Source organism: Bos taurus, chromosome 18 (genome assembly GCF_002263795.3).
Source record: "Bos taurus isolate L1 Dominette 01449 registration number 42190680 breed Hereford chromosome 18, ARS-UCD2.0, whole genome shotgun sequence".
Taxonomy (NCBI): domain Eukaryota; kingdom Metazoa; phylum Chordata; class Mammalia; order Artiodactyla; family Bovidae; genus Bos; species Bos taurus.
The window spans coordinates 24,592,969-24,612,021 of NC_037345.1; the positions used below are offsets into that span (position 1 = coordinate 24,592,969).

Sequence of the window (19,053 nt, forward strand, 5' to 3'; positions counted from 1 at the left end):
AATATATCTTAAGTCAAAAGTGCATTTAATAACCTCAGCTACCTTCAATATGCTCAGAACACAGTAGCCTACAGTTGGGCAAAATCATGTAGCACAATTCTATTAAAAAATAAGGTGTTGATTGTCTCATGTAATTTATTGAAAATTTTTCTGAAATTAGAAAACAGAATGGTTGTCCGGGTACATGATGCTTGTGTTATTGGCTGTTTATCCCGGTGATGGCATGGCTGACTGGGAGCTGCGGCTCACTGCCTCTGTCCAGCATCACAAGCGAGCATCCTACAACATATCACTAGCCTGGGAAAAGATCAAGATTCAAAATTTAATGTACGGTTTCTACTGAACGTGTCTTGCTTTTTTAAAACATATTTACCCATCCCATTTAATTTTTATTTTTTTTAGAATTTTGAAAAAAAAATTTTTTTTGACTGTGCTGGGTTTTCATTGCTCTGCATGGGCTTTCTCTGGTTGCAGCAAGCAGGGGTTACTCTCTAGTTGAGATGTGTGGGCTTCTCTTTGCAGTGGCTTCTCTTGTTGCAGAGCAGAGGCTCGAGACCATGAGGGCTTCAGTAGTTGTGGCCCACGGGCTCAGTTTCCCCACAGCATGTGGAATCTTCCTGGGCCAGGGGTCATACTCATGTCCCCTGCGTGGGCAGGTGGATTCTTAACCATTGAACCACCAGGGAAGTCCACTTGTATCATTTTTGTAACCACTGTAAAGTCAAAAAAAATCACAAGTCAGACCATCATAAGTTGGGAGATTGTAGTAAAATACAGGCTATTAGTGACCCGTTTAAATATTGACGAGAAGCTGCTTTTTTGACTCATTGAAGTAAATTTATGGTGTGGTGAAAAGAAGTTATGTTACATTTCTGAGGATACAGAGAAGAAAATCTGACAAGAATGTCCCCTCTCCTAGTGAATTATGACAGTGTTTTATGCATGAGGCTAAAGCTAAACTCATCACATTGAAGCATGCAGTAATGGAGCTTGACCTCCAGAGTGAAATGTACAGGGAGAAACGTGGGCTCGTGGGCTCCAGATGTTCTGGGGAAAAGTCATCTCTGTGGGTATCTGAGGTTTAGTTATACTCTCACCAGAGAAGGCAATGGCACCCCACTCCAGTACTCTTGCCTGGAAAATCCCATGGATGGAGGAGCCTGGTGGGCTACAGTCCATGGGGTCACACAGAGTCGGACATGACTGAGCGACTTCACTTTCACTTTTCACTTTCATGCACTGGAGAAGGAAATGTCAACCCACTTCAGTGTTCTTGCCTGGAGAATCCTAGGGATGGGGGAGCCTGGCAGACTGCCATCTATGGGGTCGCACAGAGTCGGACACGACTGAAGCGACTTAGCAGCATACTCTCACCCAAGCACTAAGTCATGCACTGCACCCCCAAACACTGAGGCCATTAGGATTTGGTCAGAATTCCATGGATGAGTTTAGAGTTGATGGTGCATGTGTGAGAGTCAAGTCCTACGTCACCCCTTTTCTCCCATTCATGTAACATGTCACTGTCCCTTAGGATCATGAAATATCAGAGCTTAAAGCAACCTCAGAGATACTCTGCCTTGTGCAAGTGGAGAAACTGAGTCTCAGTGAGGGAGAGTGACTTTGGCAAGTTCACACTGCATTACCAGCAGTGTTAGGATCTAAGTCAGCTTATATTTTGGAAGCCATGCCTATAGCCCTTGTCCAGCTCCAACTTCAGCCCTTTCCAAGAAGTTTAGTGGGATTGATTCATTCACCCATTAACTCTGAGCTATAATCATGTTTTCCCACCTAATAACGTCTTCATGGGACTATCATCAATATTAATGGGTGGTAGATTTTGCCACAGCTCACAAATGCATTGAGGGCCATAATTTATACACAGGAAGATGGGCAGTTTGAATTCCTTGGGGATTTATTTAGACTTGATTCTTGCATTCTGTAGTCTCTAGTCTCTCAGCAAAGCTATCAGTGACTGGTCTGTGGCAGAGAACATAGATCACATTGACCTTAGCCTTCAGGGACATATTGATCATGTGGTTCAGAGGGTGACCATCCTGTGAGACCTGCTCAAGGGCCAGTTTCCCACTTTCCCAGCCAGCCCTATTGACCACCATCCTCTTTAGGGCTCCTTACCTTCTAATCAAACTAGAAGGCTCTCTTGCTTCCCTTGCTTACTTCCTGCTGTCTTGATTCAGGAGCTTTGCCTTCATCATATTATTCTCATTTTCTTCAATGCCTTTGCACCTAAACATGCATATATATTCAGATCTTATCCACCTGGCCCATCCAAATTCAAGTAACTGTAACACTTTTACATAACATGTCAATAGCTTTGATGAAATACAGTTTTTGCATGGGCTATTTCTGATCCTTTGCTGTACTCCCTGGCATCTGGCAGAGTGCCTTATATGACGCGTTCTTCATGATGTGTATGTTAGGTGAATAAATGAATGATTAAAGAAATGATTGAGCAGAAAAGCAGTCCTTCTCAGAATCTTCCACCAAATCAAGGACCATAGAAACTGAAGTTTTGTCATCCTACCTAAAAAAAGTATTTAAAAAAATGTTCTCCTTGTCTACTGATACATTAAAAAAAACACCCTCATACTTGGTGTCTGAAAACATCAAGCTGTTATTTTTGTTGGTTATGTGGACTGAATGAGCTAGCTGGATGCCTTTCACTTGAGGTCTCATACAGTTTTAATCCTATGCAGGCAGAAGCTACAGTCATCTGAAGGCTTGACTGGGCTGGATGTCCAAAATGTTGCACTCATGACAGTTGATGTCAGCTGTTGGACTATCTATACTTATTGACTAGACTGGACCATCTATACTTAGTCTCTTCCTGTGGCTTGGACTTCTCATCACATGGCAGCTGACTGCTGGAAAAGAGTATCCTAAGAGTGAGTGTTCCAAGAGAGCCTGGAGGAAGCTGCAAGATTTCTTATGACCTGATCTCAGAAACCCAGAATGTTTCTTCCACTTCATTTTATTGGTCAAGCAGTTCACCAAGGCCAACACAGTTCTAAGGAGAGGGAGTAACATATATGTGCAAAGACAGAAGGAACTGATAGCGTCTGTCTTTGGAGATTATCCAGCTATTAGGCAAATATGTTAATATTATCCCAGAGAGCAACCTACTTCTATGAACACCTTCCTTCACCAGGTTAACTGCTGCACTGCTGAGCACTGGGGACAGCTTCAATACTAGGAAATATTTTGGTAAGGTAGAGGGCAGGAAGAAGGAGAGGGAGAAGGCAGGAATCTGTGATAATGGTTACAGAATTAGGCCTGAGAGAGATAACACAGGGTATAAAATGAAGATATTAAAGAGAGGGCATTGGGGGAGGGGAGTGAGTGCTGAAGAAAACATCACCTATTTCTTTAACTGGCTCCATGTATGCTGGGAGTAGCTTGCAGAGAGAAGCAAGCGCAGTTGCTAAAAGTATTGCAAAATGTATTTATCTTTCTTTAAATCACATGTAATTGTAATAAAAATTGTTTTAGGACTTCCCTGGTGGTCCAGTGGTTAGGAATCCACCTGCCAATGCAGGGGATACAGGCTTGATCCCCGCCCTGGGAAGAGTCCACATGCAACTAAGCCCATGCACCACAACTGCCAAGCCTGCACTCCAGAGCCTATGAGCCGCAACAAGAGAAGCCACCACAACGAGAAGCCCTCGCACTGCACATAGAGAACGTCTGTGTGCAGCACCAAAGACCCGGCACAGCTATAAATAAATAAATAAATAAAACTTTAAAAGAATAATAAAGATTATTTTAAAAGATTTCTAAAAGCATCCATAATCCCACTAACTGAACACAATGGCGTTAATATTTCTTTTCAGTCTTAATTCCTCCTTGTGTATAGTTTACATCGCTGTTGTCATCCTGCTTTGGGCATGGGTTCTACACTTTTCATCCAGACTCATCATATAAATGCTTCTCCGTGGTAGCTGCTATCTCACCTGCATTATTTTATTAGAGGTTGCATCCCATTCCGGCTGAGGGAGATTTGTTATGGGCCAATGAAATGAAATGATTAGCAAGGGTGACTCAGGTCTCTTGAGCTCCTGTCACCCATTGGTGAATAAGTCAGGCTCGGGGGAGGTTGAACCCGGCCCCTCGAGGTTTTGGGGGGAGTTGTCTCTTGTCTGGCTCTCCTACTGGGGATGCAGCCCTTGTGCTTCATAGATGTGTGTAGCTGCCGGCAGGAAAATCCTCTTCCTTTAAGTGAGGAGGCAAGCCTAGTATTTTCCTCCTTCTCTCTTCAACCTTGCAAGGAACTGTTGGTTTCTTAAATCAGTTAAGCTGGGGCACAAAGGTTTAGATTTCTCATCTCTTACAAAGGTTTCCATTTCTTCCGGAAAGGGGATTTAATTTTACTGCTGTAGCAATTTATTTTGGCCACAAGAATCTGCTTACTTCTTTTCCTGACACTGAGATGCCAGGCTTGGCACATTCTGGGCAGGTAGAGGGCATTCCCCCTCTAGCTACAATGCCCTCTGCTCTCCACCTATTTCACATCGCTCCATGTCCTCCTTGAAGCCATCCTTGGCCTTTTACACCCACACCCAGGTTTCTGACATCTTAAAACATTTACTGTTTGCTCACAGTCACATTCTCCTAGAGGGCAGCTTGATGTCAAACAAACCCAGAACTGGAAAGCAAGATACTTCAAACTTTGTCCCATTGCTCACCGTCTCAACTAAGTCTTTGCACCCCCTGGGCTTTAGCTGCTCCAGTTTTAAAAGAACCCAAAGCCAGTGCTCTGTGACAACCTAGAGGGGTGGAATGGGAAGGGAGGTGGGAGGGAGGTTCAAAAGGAAAGGGACATATGTACATGTAGTGCCGATTCTTGTTGATTCATGGCAGAGACCATCACAATATTGTAATTATCCTCTAATATGAAAAAATAAATAAAATATAAAAAATTGAGGGGCTAATCTCCATTGTTCCTTCCAGCTATGATTCAAATCTGACCTCTCTTGACCTTTGAGGTTGCTTTTGTGTGGAGATTTGTCTCCTGGATTCATGCTTCTTCCTCCAAAGACCCTGAGTCTTCCTGCTCATCAGACATAATCTGAGCAGTGTTTAAATGGCCATTGTTATTGAAAATACAGATTGAGTCTCTTCCACAATTTGCTTCCTGCCCTACCCCTGCTTTTCTCCTTTTCATCCAATAAGTAGAGTTCAAACTCTGTTCTTTCTTTTTTTTGAAGCCTAGTCTCTGATCATGATCAAGTACAACAAATGGAAACATACTTTCTGAAGGCCATGCTTCAAACACTAATGCAACATGCCACAGACCAATCCCAACAGATTGCCCCCAGCCAATTCCATTCCCCTTTTATGAGGCAGAGATGCAAGGCAATAACTACTCTTCTCAGAGGGAGAAGTGGTTAGCTGGAGGGCAGCCACGTGCCAACTATCTCTGTCACCAGAGCATGAAGGCCCCTTGCAAGGACAAGTGACCCGTCCTGAATGACCATGTTTGCTTGGCCCCAAATTGCTGAAGATGTGGTTGTGCTAAAAAAAGGTTATAGGAGCAGTGCTGAGGGAGATGAACATGATTTGGCTTAAAATCAGAAAAAGTCAGAGCTTTCTGAGGCTGTTTTTATGTCCCAAATGCAATGTCCTCTGGAGAAGCCCCCATTCTGGTTGGCCAGCAGCCATCAAACGATAGACCCTCCATAATATCCAGTCAAAACCCCAACCTGCCTTTATGAGTTACATCCACCATGTTCCCTCACCCTTCTACCCCAGGCACACCCCTCACAGTCTTCTGTGCCCCCAGCTCACCCTCAGGCTCTTCCCTCTGCTTGGGATGTACTGACTGGCCCATTTCATCATTATTAATGTTCTATTCACTGGGACAAAAAGGAGCTCAGATAGTGTATCTACTATGGGCTTTGGAGTTTGAATGCACGTGCATGCGTGCTAAGTCGCTTCAGTTGTGTCTGACTCTGTGCAACCCTATGGATTGTAGCCTGCCAGGCTCCTCTGTCCATGGGGATTCTCCAGGCAGGAATACTGGAGTGGGCTGCCATGCCCTCCAGGGGATCTTCCCAACCCAGGGATTGAACCTACATCTCTTATGTCTCCTCCATTGGCTGGTGGGTTCTTTACCACTAGTGCCACCTGAGAAGCCCAGAGTCCAAGTGACTTGGATCTAAATCCCAGCTCTTCCACTTGTAGGGCAGGCTACTCAACTTCTCTTAGCCTCAGTTTCCTCATTTGTAAAATGGGGCTAATAATATCCCAGCCTTGCAGAGCTGTTGTAAAGATCTTTTGAGTTGTCAGAAGGCTTGCAACACTGAACACAAAGTTCCTGACATATAGCGGGGACTCAATGAGTGGCTTTTATTATTATTTCCCTTGTGTATACTTTTGGGGGCAATAATATGATACTATTATTTACGTAGATATGTAACTGATCTCTCTGCTCAATAGAAACTTCTTGAAGGTAGGAATTATTTGGCACTCCTGTTACTTTCTGTACCAAGCACAAAGCTTTGGACAGAGTAGATTCTTAGTATGTTTTGTTCGGATGAATTAAATATGTCATTTTACCTGCCTTTTCCTCTTGGCAGTACCCAACAAAGACAGAAGAAAGTCAAAATTGAAAAAAACGTGGCAAGAAATAATTTCTTTCTACATATTTAGGCCACGTCATATGAGGTTCAGCTTTGGGGTCTTGCCTCTTAAACTGTTAAATTCCCGGGAGTAGGGAGGGCTCAGAGACCATGACCTTTATGTGTGCTTTTGGTATTTAGTGCTCTGCAGGGCACTTGCTGAATATTTAAGTGTTGCTATTCATGATAAAAGCTTGAAGAGTGACAGATCAGGGAGCAGAAAGACAACTTGGTAATGGATTTTATTGCAGACAAATGCAGGAGAAAGTCTGCTTAAGGGTTATAATTGTCCTAACTATTCTAGCCACATTCTGAAATGCTGTTCTCTCATAAATGAAGCTCTGGGGTTTCTGGGTTTCATCTTTGTCTTGAGCCCCTGGGCCCCACTTCTACACCAGAAGGAGAGGCCTAGGGTTTGGGCAGCCCCTCTCCTGGAGTACCAGTATAAGGTCCTTTGGGTCAGAATAATCTACATTTTTCTTAGGAGTCATCCAGGCTGTAAAGAAGCTGTCACCCAGACTGACTTGTGGTTCCATGTTGGTGACCCTGGCACAATAAATAAAGCTTTGGGCTCAGCAGAGGTGGTGTAGCACAGTGGTTAAGAGCATGAGCTCTGGAGCCCTTCTTTTTCGGTTTGCATCTTGGCTTCTCTCCTTGTGTCCCTGTGACTTTATGCAAGTTATTCAATGTCATCAAGCCTCAATGTCTCCATCTGTCAAATGCGTATGGGAAAGTTGTTTTTTGTTGTTCAGTAGCTAAGTCATGTCCAACTCTTTGCAGGCCCATGGGCTCTGTCTCCCAGAGTTTGCTCAAATTCACATCCATTGAGTTGGTGATGTTATAGTAAGAGTGTCTAACTCGTACAACTGTTATAAGGATCAAAAGTGTTGAACAACACAAATTACATAAAACTGCACCTGAAACATAGTAAGTGCTCTGTGAGTGTTGACTCTTATTATTTTCAAAGTACAAGGGTTGTTCTCCCAAATCATATGAAAAGCTGTGTATCGTGTGCTTCTTTTGCGCCTCAGTTTGGTCAGTCCTCACCCTTGGGTCTAAGGTGAGCCCAGGGGTGGAGAGGGGAAGCGTCTGCTCTGGTGTAGGCGGGAGACTAAGGGAGTGTGGCAGCAAGGATGACGTAAGGGGGACAGATCTGGAGATACATAAATGCAGTAGTGGTGATTACATGTGCAGCTGAGGGACAGGGAAGATCCAGGGGTGTCTCCCAGGTGATCGAGACCCAGGATCTGTTGGTGGTGACACCATGAAAAGAGAGGTTCATATGGGAAGACTGGGCTTGAGGAGTCAGTAGAATATTGGGATGGCATGTAGAGCTGTCTGAAAAGTGTTGCAAATGTAACTCTGGAACTTTGGAGAGAGGTCCAAAGAGAGCTGCCAGATTCAGGAGTCACTAGAGTCAGACACAACTTAGTCACTAAACAACAGCAACAGCAATGTTTGCAGTGAATGCCATGAGAACCAATGAGATTCTTCAGATGGCTTGCAGCCAACTGTCCAGTGTCCAGATCATGACTGGATAATAAATATTTTAGGCTTTGCAGACCATATGATCTTTATTGCTAGTGCTCAATTCTGGCATTTTGCTTGAAAGCCACAGTGGACAATACATAAGCAAAGGGATGTGGCTGTGTCCCAGCAAAACTTGATTTACAAAAATCCACGGACTATAATTTGCCCCAACCTGCTCCAGACCACGGAGAAGGCAATGGCACCCCACTCCAGTACTCTTGCCTAGAAAATCCATGGACGGAGGAGCCTGGTAGGCTGCAGTCCATGGGGTCGCGAAGAGTCGGACATGACTGAGCAACTTCACTTTGACTTTTCACTTTCATTCATTGGAGAAGGAAATGGCAACCCACTCCAGTGTTCTTGCCTGGAGAATCCCAGGGACAGGGGAGCCTGGTGGGCTGCCGTCTATGGGGTCGCACAAAGTCGGACATGACTAAAGTGACTTAGCAGCAGCAGCAGCTCCAGACCAACATCTTACACATAGTAAGTATATAGTAAATTTTTATTGGCATAATCTACTAGCTACAGAAGTTGTCTAAAGCCAAGATTTTTTAGAATAATTAAATTTTTAGGAATTTAAACTTTTGTTAGGAATACACCAACACACACACAAAAGCAAGCAGGAGAGAGGATGTTTGATTTCTGGTGCCATGCATGAAATAATGGAGGCTTCCCAGGTGGTGAGAATGGTAAAGAACCTGCTGCCAAAGCAGGAGACATAAGAGATGAGGGCTTGATCCCTGGGTCGGGAAGATCCCTTGGAGGAGGGCATGGCAACCCACTCCAGTATTCTTACCTGGGGAATCCCATGGACAGAGGAGCCTGGCGAGCTACAGTCCATGGGGTTGTAAAGAGTTGGACACGACTGAAGCAACTTAGCATGCACACATGCACATGAAATAAGAAGCCCCGAATGAGAGATGTGCATTAATTTCAAAGTATACAGCTGAAACCTGTTCTGAATGTAGGTTCTAAGTCCTCAGCCAAGTATAATAAATCAGACTGGTGAATTACGGGACGAGGTGATGAGAGAACCATTCAATGTTAAACCCCTGAGGACCAGGGCTGGTGGGGAAGGTGAGAGGCCTGGCTTCTTGGAGAGCTCCAGGGTGGCATGCTCATCAAATCTGGGAAATTGACTACAAATGTGTTAAAAAATTAAGACACTTCCCACAAGTATTTGTAGCTACCATTACAAAGAAGTAGAGACAGGAAGAAATGGGAGGAAATGAAAAAGAAGATTAAGAATTGAAGCCATGTATGGGAGTAGGCATTTTGCACTCAGGAAGTAGTCAGAAAAGTTGAGGGAAAGAGGGAGAGATTGACTGAGACCCCAACCCTTCCCTCCAAACAACAGAGAGATACAATAGATTGTAAACAGTAGTTAAAACAGACAGCTCAAGGGCTGAGGGGTTGAGCTACTGAATCATGGCTGAAGATATGCCCCCTCCTTTGTGTCTTATATTTTTGGCTGGTGGATCAAACCCCCAAAGTCTGTCTCTTCTGTTTGAAGACTGAAGCTGCACGACTGAATTCCCTGGCCATGTTCCTGGTGCTGATTCTGGGGTCTTGGATGTCAAGTAAAGGGAGACAGCCTAGAGGAGAGGCTCATATTCGACCACAGGTTGTGAATGACCTCTTTATTTGTTTCCAAAAAGAACATGTAAGAGTGTGAAGAAGCCCATAGCTCCTGGGCAGTCAGTGTGGCTTGAGATAGAGTGTGGTCTGTGGCTGCAGTGACCACAGCAGCTGTGTGCCAATTTGGGTACATATATACATATAAGTACCCATGGACATATAGACACACATTCCCATACATGTGTGTGTGTGTATACACACATATCTATGTATATCGTATGTGTGTGTATACATTGACAAGTTTTTAATTTTTATTTATTTAGTTAGTTACTTATTTTTTGGCTGCACTGGGTTTTCCTTGCTGCTCGTGGGTTTTCCCTTGTTGTGGCAAGAGGGACTTCTCTCTAGTTGCAGTGCCCGGGCTTCTCACTGCAGTGGCTTCTCATGTTGCAGAGCATGAGCTCTAGGTGTACGGGCTTCAGTAGTTGTGGCAAACAGATTTAGTTGCCCTGCGGCATGTGGAATCTTCCCAGATAAGGGATGGAACCCCTGTCCCCTGCTCTGGTGGGCGTATTCTTAACCACTGGACCACCAGGGAAGTCCCCACATAACTTTTTGGCCACTGGGAAATGAGGGGATGTGATTCAGGAAGAGGCTTGAAATGTCTTGGGTGACTGGGTTTTTACCCTCCTTTGTGCTTCCTCATTGCCATAAGGAAGACATGCCCCAGAGGCTGGCCCCAGAGGAATGAGAACTATATGAAACAGACCTGAACCTAATTCATGGCCTGGAGTCAAGCCTAATTGAACCCAATCTAGATCAACCAAACTTCAGACAATCTCTAGCCTAATAAATTATGTGATAGTAATTATGTAAAACAGGAAAAGCTGGAGTTACACTTGCTCACAAAGAGGAAAAGAACTGATTGCTACTGTCTAGTTTTTGTGATCTGGTTTTAAGGATTAGTCATACAAACATTGGAGAAGGAAGTGGCAACCCACTCCAGTACTCTTGCCTGGAAAAATTCCATGGACGGAGGAGCCTGGTAGGCTGCAGTCTATTGGATCACAAAGAGTTGGAAATGACTGAGCAACTTCATGTCATCATACAAACATGAAACAATATATCATGGGGAGTGGCATTGCTCATTGGAAAAGACCTTGATGCTGGGAATGATTGAGAGCAGAAGGAGAAGGAGGTGATAGAGGATGAGATGGCTGGATGGCATCATCGACTCAACAGACATGAGTTTGAACAAACTCTGAGAGATAGTGAAAGACAGGGAAGCCTGGCGTGCTGCAGTCCATGGAGTTGTAAAAGAGCCAGACACAGCTGAGTGACTGAACAGCAAAATGATAAAATATGAGAGTGAGGTTGATGCTGAAAGTAAATACATTGAAACTGAAGTCATGTGAAGGGTGATGGCTGAGCTCTTCTGCTTGAATTTCATATCAGATCTGAATGAAGAAAAGTCCTCCAACAGCTGAAGTGAGGAGGGGTCCTCTTCTAATGGCCCATCCCATGAGCATAGACTCTTAGAATCCCCTTACTGGGAGAGATTTCCCAAGTTCATCTGGCCCAGTTTCTTGTCCTCTGTACAAATGCATTCTGTGGCATCCTTGATGGAAGCTGATCCGAATTTAGTCACTTACCTGCTGTGTAATCTTGGATACACAAGAAAATGTACAGAAAATGTTGGAGTCAGACAGACTTGGTTTTACACCCCAGCATTGTGACCTTAAGAATTTACTCATCTTTGAATCTTTCATCTCCACTAGAAAACAGATAATAAGAATGCCTACCTCACAGAGCCGTTGGGAGAGTTAACTAGACAACAGAATGGCACATTCGTCACAGCACCTGGCACCAAATGCAGTGGCTCCCTTCCTGATTTGTGTGTGTGTGTGTGTGTGTGCACTTGCTTAGTCACTGGGTGCACTTGCCGACTCTTTGCAACCCCATCGGCTGTAGACCACCAGGCTCCTCTGATCACTGGGATTCTCCAGGCAAGAATACTGGAGCCTGTTGCCATTTGCTTCTCCAGAGGATCTTCCTGACCCAGGGATTGAACCCACATCTCTTATGTCTCCTGCATTGGCAGGAGGATTCTTTACCACTACACTGCCTGGACCAGCACAGAACACTCCAACCCTCTGCCATACAAAAGCCTTCCGATATCTCTATAAAGGGAGAACCAAGCTGAGCTCCAACCAGCTCCCTGCAAAGTCCAGATGCTGAGCCTGCTGGCCTGAATCAGGTGTCTCCTTCCTAACTCATTTGATGGATCAGGCATTTCAATTTTAAGTTGTAGATCGTCAGTACATTTGACTATCCCTGGACTAGAAAAACATCAGAAGCAATGATTGACTATTTAATCAGACAGTTTTACACAAATTATGGTCCATAAAATTCCAAATTTCTTGTAGTCACCCACAAGCAGAGTTTCATTGTAACTTAAAATGGAAACTACCCATCATTCTCATATCTGGAAAAGCAGAGATGGAGCAGTGTGAGCAACGATGCATGGGGGTTGGGGAGAGGATGGTTCAGAGAACAGAAGGCAAGTTCTAAGTGAGCTGTACTGTGCATGTGAGTGAGGAGAAGAGAGGACAAGAAAGGAGGTTGGGGACAGGTCAGGAACACTTTGAATAACATGAGGAGTTTGAAATTTGAAGGCATTGGTAAACCACTGAAAGATTTTGAGCAAGAAAATGGCATGGTCAGAGCTTTGCTTCCAGAAGATAACTCTGGGAAGAAGGAGGGAGTGGATTGGTTTGGTAGCAAACAGAGCAACTAGGGACAGATGAATACTTAACAGTCTATTGCAGTCATCTGGACAAGAGGTGATAAAAGTTGTGCTTGGGTTCTGGAAAATAGAGAACAAATATGAGACATATTGTAGTGAAAAATCTATAGGGCTTATTGACTGGCCAGGGAAGGCAAAGAGAGAGGGAAGGATGACTCAGATTTTAAGCCTGGAGAAAGTGACTGAGTTATCTCATTTAACAAGCAGGATGTGGAGCATACCTGGCCTCACCAGGTTTTTCTCATTTAATTTTAATGTGCATATATGTGTATATATAGCTCCATGTACATATATAGTATGAAATAAATCAATAACCCAACACACACATACACATTCTCTCTCTTCCAACTCAATATTCATTAATTTTAACTATATGTAATTACAGTGAAATGAGAGTATGGAGGCTTTCTAACTTCATCTGAGAAATTACAGTTTTCATACTGACAGTGTAGGGATTATATTTAGGATTTTGAAACTATTGTTAGTCCTACTGATAACGGTAGCCGCAGTTGACTGAGTACTCTTGTGCCAGTGCTTCTCACACATCGCCTCATTTGTCCTCACAACAGACTGTGAGATGGACACTGTTAAGGGTCTCCCCAAACCATTCCCAATTCCATCTTCCCTTGCTTCCCGCAGTAAAGGCTCACCTCCTTTGCCACACAGCTCAGGTCTGCACATGGAGAATGTAAATGATACCTGCTTGGAATGTTCTAGATAAGACAGTGGCCTCCTGATAGCAGGATAAGAGGAGACTCAGCTGGCACTTCCTCCGTCCTCATATTCCTGGCTTGAACATGCAAATATGCTGAAAACTGGGATAGCCATTTGTGACCATATATGACACACATATAGATGAAAAGCCAATGGCTCAGGCTGTCAAAATATAAACTGTGTGACCTTAGTGACATTGTTAAGCCACCAAACAAGCCTTGGAACCGCTATGTCTAGGCTTCTTGATAAGCGAGACAATGAATATCTGCTATATTCAAACAACCATTGGTTGTTTTTCTATTATTTACAAAAAAAAAAAAAAATGCATCCAGATGTTCACTTGCTTGCCTGGGCCCAAGCCAGAAAATGGTGGACCTGTGAGTAAAACCCAGGTCCTTCTGACTCCAAAATGATACTATTAGCTCTCACACATCCTCCCTTCCAATACCCATACACAGAACAATGTGAAGTGTGATAGATGCATCTGCTGTCTTTTTCATGGTCCTCATTGCTCACTTCTTCCTCCACCATTTTGGATGCCTCAAAAGTGTCAGATACTGAGTGAAATCCTAGGAGATAGTAAGATGATTATGATTGAGTCCCTGTCCTCAAGTTGTTCATGATATAGAAGAGAGGTTGGCAAGCTATGGCCCATGGGCCCAGTTTGGTTCACTCGTTTTTGTACAACCTGCCGCTAACAGCAGTTGTTATATTGTCAAATGGTTGAAAGAAAATCAAAACAATAACATTTCATGACTCATAAAAGTTATAAGAAATTCAAATTCCGGTTTAGTGTTCATAAATACAATTATATTAAAACACAGCCATGCCCATTTGTTTAGATATTATCTATGGCTCCAACTGCAGAGTTGAACAGGTACTACAGAGATCATATGGCTTGCTAAACCTGAAATATTTGCTACCTGGCCCTTTACAGAAAAAGTTTGCTGCCTCTTGGTCTGGAAGGGTGGCAGCATCTAGAGAAGAACTAGGCAAATGACCAACTCGTTCGAGAGAAGGGATGTATACTGAGATACTTTGAAAAATTTTCCCAAACAGGAAAGTCTAAAGCTCTGAGTCTTATTGAGAGACTTTTCCCCTTAAAGATAGATTCTAAAAGAAGTTGGAAGAGGGGCTGGACTGCGATGTCTGTCAGGTTGATACAACTTTGTCTAATGAGTATCTGTTGTTACTTGTTGTTCCTTAGACACAGGACCATGTGCTCCAGTAGGTCTGAACTCCACCCAAACGGAGAGAACAAATCATGAATCCTTTTAATGCACACTATAAAATCACCTTGGAAAAAATTGATTGACCTTTTAATTAAGGCCCTCAGAGCCTCCCACATATTGGCTTTTGCCTGAAACTCTTATGCTGGAGATTTTTGTGAGCACATGAACCATCCCTCTCAAATCCTAGTTCCTGTCAAGCAGGACCTGCTGTCCTCAGGGATACCGCATACCTTGTACACATCACTGCGTTGGTAGAAAAGACCTTTCTATGAACCTAACTCTAAAAATCAATAGAATGTTTAATTCTCTTTCTTTTTTTCTAAAGGAAAGTGCCAGAAAGCCTCTTGAAGTAATAATGGTGCTTGTTGTCTGCATATAATCACACAACTGATTACTTTTTTGTCCATTTTGATTCTGACTCTTAAAATAGCCATGACCGAAATAATTTGATCTTAATGAAAAAAATGATGAAGCTGTGTAAAACTACACTTCTGATGTACTAACAAAAGAGACTTTTGAGCTCAAAAAACTCACTCTCTTTTTGTCTATTTTACAGATTAGGACACTTAACTTAGCCAGAAAGACAGCTAGTCACTGGCAGATCATGTTTGCTTTCCAGTTATGACGAAAACGAAGACCAAGACTACCTGGCACCTTTGTCAATCAAACACATGGTTTTGGGATGAGGTGAGTCTATAATTTGTTATCCAAACTGAAATCCTTTGGCTCAACAGGCACAAAGCAAAACTGTTCATCAAGACCAGTGGTCACCCTACAGGTAGGTAAGGCAGGTGCAGTAGGTCATGTAGGCCTTTGGGGTCATTCTTTTTTAATTTTTATTTTATATTGGAGTGTATTTGATTCATAATGTTGTGTTAGTTTCAGGTGTACAACAAAATGATTCAGTTATATATATATATGTACACATATGTCCACTCTTTTTCAAACTCTTTTCTCATTTAGATCATTACAGAATATTGAGTTTCCTGTGCTATACAGTAGTGTGTTTATGTTAATCCCAAACTCCTTATTTATCCCTCCCCTCCACCTTTCCACTTTGGTAACCGTAAGTTTGTTTTCAAAGTGTGTAAGTCTTTTTCTGTTTTGTAAATAAGTTCATTTGTATCATATTTTATTAGATTTGACATATAAGTGATATCTTATGATATTAGTCTTTTTCTGTGTGACTTCATTAATACAGTAACTTCTATTTATAGATCCATCCATGTTGCTGCAAATGGCATTATTTTATTCCTTTTTATGACTGAGTAGTACTCTATTATATATCTGTACCACATATTCTTTATCCATTCCTCTGTCAACAGACGTTTAGGTTGCTTCCATATCTTGGCTATTGTAAATAGTGCTACTGTGAACGTTGGGGTACATGTATGTTTTCAAATTACGGTTTTCTCCAGATGTATGCCCAAGAGTGGGATTGTTGGATCATATTTTCAACTCTGTTTTTAGTTTTTTAAGGAACCTCCATACTGTTCTCCATCGGAGAAGGCAATGGCACCCCACTCCAGTACTCTTGCCTGGAAAATCCCATGGATGGAGGAGCCTGGAAGGCTACAGTCCAAGGGGTCGCTGAGGGTCGGACACAACTGAGCAACTTCCCTTTCACTTTTCACTTCCATGCATTGGAGAAGGAAATGGCAACCCACTCCAGTGTTCTTGCCTGGAGAATCCCAGGGACGGGGGAGCCTGGTGGGCTGCCGTCTACGGGGTCGCACAGAGTCGGACACGACTGAAGTGACTTAGCAGTAGCAATACTGTTCTCCGTAGTGGTTGTCGTTGTACCAATTTACATTCCCACCACCAGTGTAGAGGGGTTCCCTTTTCTCTGCACCCTCTCCAGCATTTATTCTTCGCGGACTCATTCTGGTAATCAGGTGTGTCTCTAAAATGTACTTCTGTTTCCTGACTTGTACCTCTAGTCCTTTCAATCTTGTAGCCTTTGTACTTGGTGAGGCCAGCTCCCTGGAACAGTTTTGAGATCCAGTCTTGGTTATTCCCACTGATTGCTCGTTTTTCTGCTGCTCTGATTGCCCAAAGCTTGGGCAATGGAGAAATCAGGAGCTGGATCAAAGAGGAGAACATGGGTGTGGCAGGTGCTCCTACATACAGCAATTCTCACTTTCCAAGGTCCAGATTCCTGTCTTTAGGTCCATGGAAAATGGTTTCAAACAGGACTGGTGGCTGGTTCTAGACAAGCCAGTATAAGATATTCAGGCAGAGGACTACAGAGAAGATTTTTTTCTAGACATTGAGTGTGTGTTTTTTTTGGGTTTTGTTTTTAGAAAAGTGTAGCAGTTAATCAATGTTTATTGATTATCACTGGTGGCCTCATCTATGAGCTATGTAGGAAAACTAAGAAATATGACAAGGGAAGGAAAGGAAATACAATCATTCCATTATTGCTTGTGGTAAAGAACTAACTAAGGGGATAGAGAGCTAAGGGCATTAAAATGATACTATACTTGTGGTATTGGAGAAGACTCTTGAGAGTCCCTTGGACTGCAAGGAGATCCAACCAGTCAATCCTAAAGGAAATCAGTCCTGACTATACTTTGGAAGGACTGATGCTGCAGCTGAAACTCCAATATTTTGGCCACCTGATGCAAAGAACTGACTAACTGGAGAAGACCCCAATGCTGGGAAAGATTGAAGGCAGGAGGAGAAGGGGACCACAGAGGATGAAATGGTTGCATGGCTTCACCGACTCGATGGACATGAGTTTGAGCAAGCTCCGGGAATTGGTGATGGACAGGGAAGCCTGGCGTGCTGCAGTCCATGGGGTCGCAGAGTCGGACATGACTGAACAACTGAACTGATACTTGTAAAGGCGACTGTTAGAACAAAAATACAAATCTTTCTAAATATCAGAATAACAAGACACAAAATAACTATAGAGTACATAATGAAAGATTTTTAAAAACTAGAGCTATTCAATCACAACATAGCAAAATTAATATGATAGAACAAAGACCAAGCATATTTGACCTGTTATTAGAGTAAATTTTATTGTGATAAAATGATTTTCAGAATGAATCACAAAGCAAACCCAACCCTGTGTTATATGTAAGAAATACATCTAAAACAAAACCACAGAAAAACAAATATGCACCAGGGAAATATAGACACAAAGAAAGCAAAGGTAGTTATCTCAATATCAGATAAGATGGAGTTCAGGACAGATATACCCAACTGAATGCAGAGTTCCAGAGAACAGCAAGGAGAGATAAGAAGGCCTTCTTAAGTGAACAGTGCAAAGAAGCAGAGGAAAACAATAGAATGGGAAAGACTAGAGATCTCTTCAAGAATCTCTTCAAGATCTCTCCTTGATTGAAGATATCAAGGGAACATTTCATGCAAACATGGGCATGATAAAGGACAGAAATGGTAAGGACCTAACAGAAGCAGAAGAGATTAAAAAGAAGTGGCAAGAATACACAGAAGAACTACACAAAAACACTATACTAATGACCTAGATAACCACAGTGGTGTAGTCACTCACCCGGAGCCTGACATCCTGGAGTCTGAAGTCAAGTGGGCCTTATGAAACATCACACAAGACTAGTGCAGGTGATAAAATTCCAGCTGAGCTATTTCAAATCCTAAAAGATTATGCTATTAAAATGCTAATATGTCAGAAATCTGGAAAATTCAGCAATGGCCACAGGACTGGAAAAGGTAGTTTTCATTCCAATCCCAAAGAATGTTCAAACTACTGTACAATTGTGCTCATTTCCCAGGCTAGTGAGGTTATGCTCAAAATCCTTCAGGCTAGGCTGAACTGAGAACTTCCAGATATACAGGCTGGGTTTAGAAAAGGCAAAGGAACCAGAGATCAAATTGCCAAAATTTGTTGGATCATAGAGAAAGCAAGGGAATTCCAGAAAAACATCTACTTCTGCTTCATTGACTATGCTTAAGCTTTTGACTGTGTGAATCACAACAAACTGTGGAAAATTCTTAAAGAGATGGGAATACCAGACTACCTTACCTGTCTCCTGAGAAACCTGTCTGCACCATCAAAAGCAGACATGGAACAACTGACTGGTTCAAAACTGGGAAAGGAGTATGATAAGGCTATATATTGTCACCCTGTTTATTTAACTTATATGCAGAATACATCATGTGAAATAATGAGCTGGATGAATCACAAGCTGGAATCAAGGTTGCTGGGAAAAATATCAGTAACCTCAGATATGCAGATGATACCACTCTAATGGCAGAAAGTGAAGAGGAACTAGAGTTTCTTGATGGGGATGAAAGAGGCGAGTGAAAAATCTGGCTTAAAACTCAACATTAAAAAAACTAAGATCATGGCATCTGGTCCCATCACTTCATAGATGGGAAAAAGTGGAAGCAGTGGCAGATTTTATTTTCTTGGGCTCCAAAATCACTGCAGATGATGACTGCAGCCATTAAATTAAAAGATGCTTACTCCTTGGATGGAAAACTATGACAAACCTAGACAACGTATTAAAAAGCAGAGACATCACTTTGCCGACAAATATCCATACAGTCAAAGCTATGGTTTTTTTTAGTA

At 42.7% G+C, this 19,053-nt stretch overlaps 1 protein-coding gene across 1 annotated transcript in view; it reads left to right on the forward strand.

Annotated features, from left to right (window-relative positions):
• The window catches only part of CES5A (carboxylesterase 5A), a 273,508-nt gene that overhangs the window by 155,345 nt on the left and 99,110 nt on the right, over positions 1 to 19,053 (forward strand). Inside the window, exon 3 of the mRNA XM_024978187.2 lies at positions 15,052 to 15,182. Within this exon, the coding sequence (XP_024833955.1) occupies positions 15,178 to 15,182 (5 nt within the window). The 5' untranslated portion in view covers positions 15,052 to 15,177. The remainder of the gene's footprint in view (positions 1 to 15,051; positions 15,183 to 19,053) is intronic.